Source organism: Malania oleifera, chromosome 10 (genome assembly GCF_029873635.1).
Source record: "Malania oleifera isolate guangnan ecotype guangnan chromosome 10, ASM2987363v1, whole genome shotgun sequence".
Lineage (NCBI taxonomy): Eukaryota > Viridiplantae > Streptophyta > Magnoliopsida > Santalales > Ximeniaceae > Malania > Malania oleifera.
In genome coordinates, this window is record NC_080426.1 from 31,438,037 (window position 1) to 31,440,106 (window position 2,070).

The window sequence follows — 2,070 nt, forward strand, 5'->3', positions numbered from 1 at the left end:
AAAATTAAACCTCTATGAACATGTTTTCAATAGTTTGCCATCCTTCTACACTTAAATATTAAAATATTATTTCAAATGAAAATCATAACTATTAAGATTCAAACTCTAATCATTTAATTAGAAGAATCTTAATTTAGCATTTGACTGAGTTCTTTGTTTCACTTTTAGTACAACAAAAATTTAAGAAAAATAATTTCACAACATATTTTTTTTGCATGAACATCAAATTTAATTTTTGAATTTTCATTTTACTATTTTTGAACAAATTTTAATATAATTTATATTAAATTTTATTCAAATCCAATACAAATCCAAATTTTAAATTTTTCTAAAAATAATATTTTATTTATTTAATTCTTTCCAAAATAATAAAAGTATTAATTACTTTATATGAAATTAATTTTCATTTCTTCTCAGAAAAACAAAAATTGTTCCTAAGCTTAATTCAAATATATGCGATTTCAAAACCAATGATTTGCAAGGAACTTATCTTCAAAAACAATCACTGGAAGCGAATTTTTAATTTTTATGTTTAATTTTTCAAAAAAATGTATGGCAGGGTAAGCCTTAAAACTGTTATTATCTATGATATCCACAATGAAAATGAAATTACTAAATTGACCTCAACATGATCATAGGCTCGAGAACCACCGGAACATCTCACTAATCTCGTGTCCAATCCGGTTTGCCTCTAGGTCGCAGAGCGCAACGTCGACAGCGGGAGTCTCAGTCCGGCGGCTGCTTCCGGTGAAGAACCTGCTGGAACTCCGGAACGAGGATGACGACGCCGTCGAAGCCAACCTCTCCACGTACTCCCTGAGCCAGCTCCGTTCTCTGGCAACCTCCCCCGCTAATTCCGGTCCCGGCGGCTCTGGGCCCTGAGAGGCATCCTCGTCCTTGTCTGATAAAACTGCCCGATGTACGCTACCGGCGGCAATTTCTGATTCCTCATCGACGACGTAACGGAGCGAACCAATGGAGAAAGACCTCCAACCGTCTCCGGCATCGTCCTCCGGTCGTCGCGGCAGACTGACGTTGCCGATCTCGACACGGAAGCTCTCGTTGCCGGTGACGGCGCTTTCCGACAGCGACTGTAGGCGCTTCGCAATATCCGATTCGGAGGCGTGAATGGCGCATCGGCAGAGCGGACAGGTCTGGTTCGCGACGAGCCAGGCATCGATGCAGCCGGCGTGAAACGCGTGGCAGCAGATCGGCAGCAGGCGGAGCCGATCGTGCGGCTGAAAAATCGCGAGGCAGATGGCGCAGTCGCGGTCCTTGGCGGCGCCGGTGACTGTGCTGAACGTGAACGCCGGGAGTGCCTCGACCAGAGGCGGCGCGTCAGGGGAGACGCGGCTGCTTCCGGAGGAGCTGAGGAAGCTGGGGGCGGCGGGGACGACGGCCAGGTCGTCGTCGTCGGGGTTGCATCGGTTAGAGATCAGCCGCAGGAGGAAGTAGATGGCGGATGTAACGATGACGGCGCCGGAAATTACGAAAGCGGCGATGGCGAAGCCTCCGGGATTCATCTAGACAGAGAGAGTAGAGAGAGAAAAAGAGATCACTGAGCAGCCATGGGCGTAAGGTCTGAAAGAGAGTTTAAATGCAGTATTTATAGGTAGGGGAAAGATGCACGTGATGTGCACGTGAGGGGTTGGTGTTTGGGTTAATGACGGGAAAGGAAAAAAAAAAAAAAGAATGAGCCCATAATGGAATTTTGTCATGGGGGTTTTTGCCTTTAAGGTTGAGTAATAATTTCGAACTCTTGAGAGACCATTCCATATTTTCATGATTATGGAAACAAAATAGATTTGTTTGCTTCTTGGGAAAACAGGCTCCGAGAAAATGGAGGAAAATATTTTATTGCAAGCTTACTATTATTAATTAATTCCTTCTTTGTTTAGTCAAATGAAAGTTCCGTGAAATTAATTTGGGAAGTTGGACCAAGTAAGAAAGAATGCACTATAATTTTTATTATTCTCAATGTTTTATATATTTTAAATTGAGTAGAAATTGAGTGGAAGCCTAGTGAGGATTAATGTCACAAGTTGGAGAAATTAATAAATATATTTTACT

General features: G+C 42.2%; 1 protein-coding gene across 1 annotated transcript; it reads right to left on the reverse strand.

Annotated features, from left to right (window-relative positions):
* Positions 1-513: 513 nt before the first annotated feature.
* Positions 514-1,570, reverse strand: LOC131166109 (E3 ubiquitin-protein ligase ATL4). Its single transcript, XM_058124405.1, has one exon. The coding sequence runs from the start codon at positions 1,521-1,523 to the stop codon at positions 633-635; it is 891 nt and encodes a 296-aa protein (XP_057980388.1). The 5' UTR covers positions 1,524-1,570; the 3' UTR covers positions 514-632.
* Between the last annotated feature and the right edge of the window lie 500 nt (positions 1,571-2,070).

Coding starts and splice junctions, on each gene's coding strand:
- LOC131166109 (XM_058124405.1), bottom strand. CDS start 1,523: ATGAATCCCGGAGGCTTCGCCATCGCCGCTTTCGTAATTTCCGGCGCC.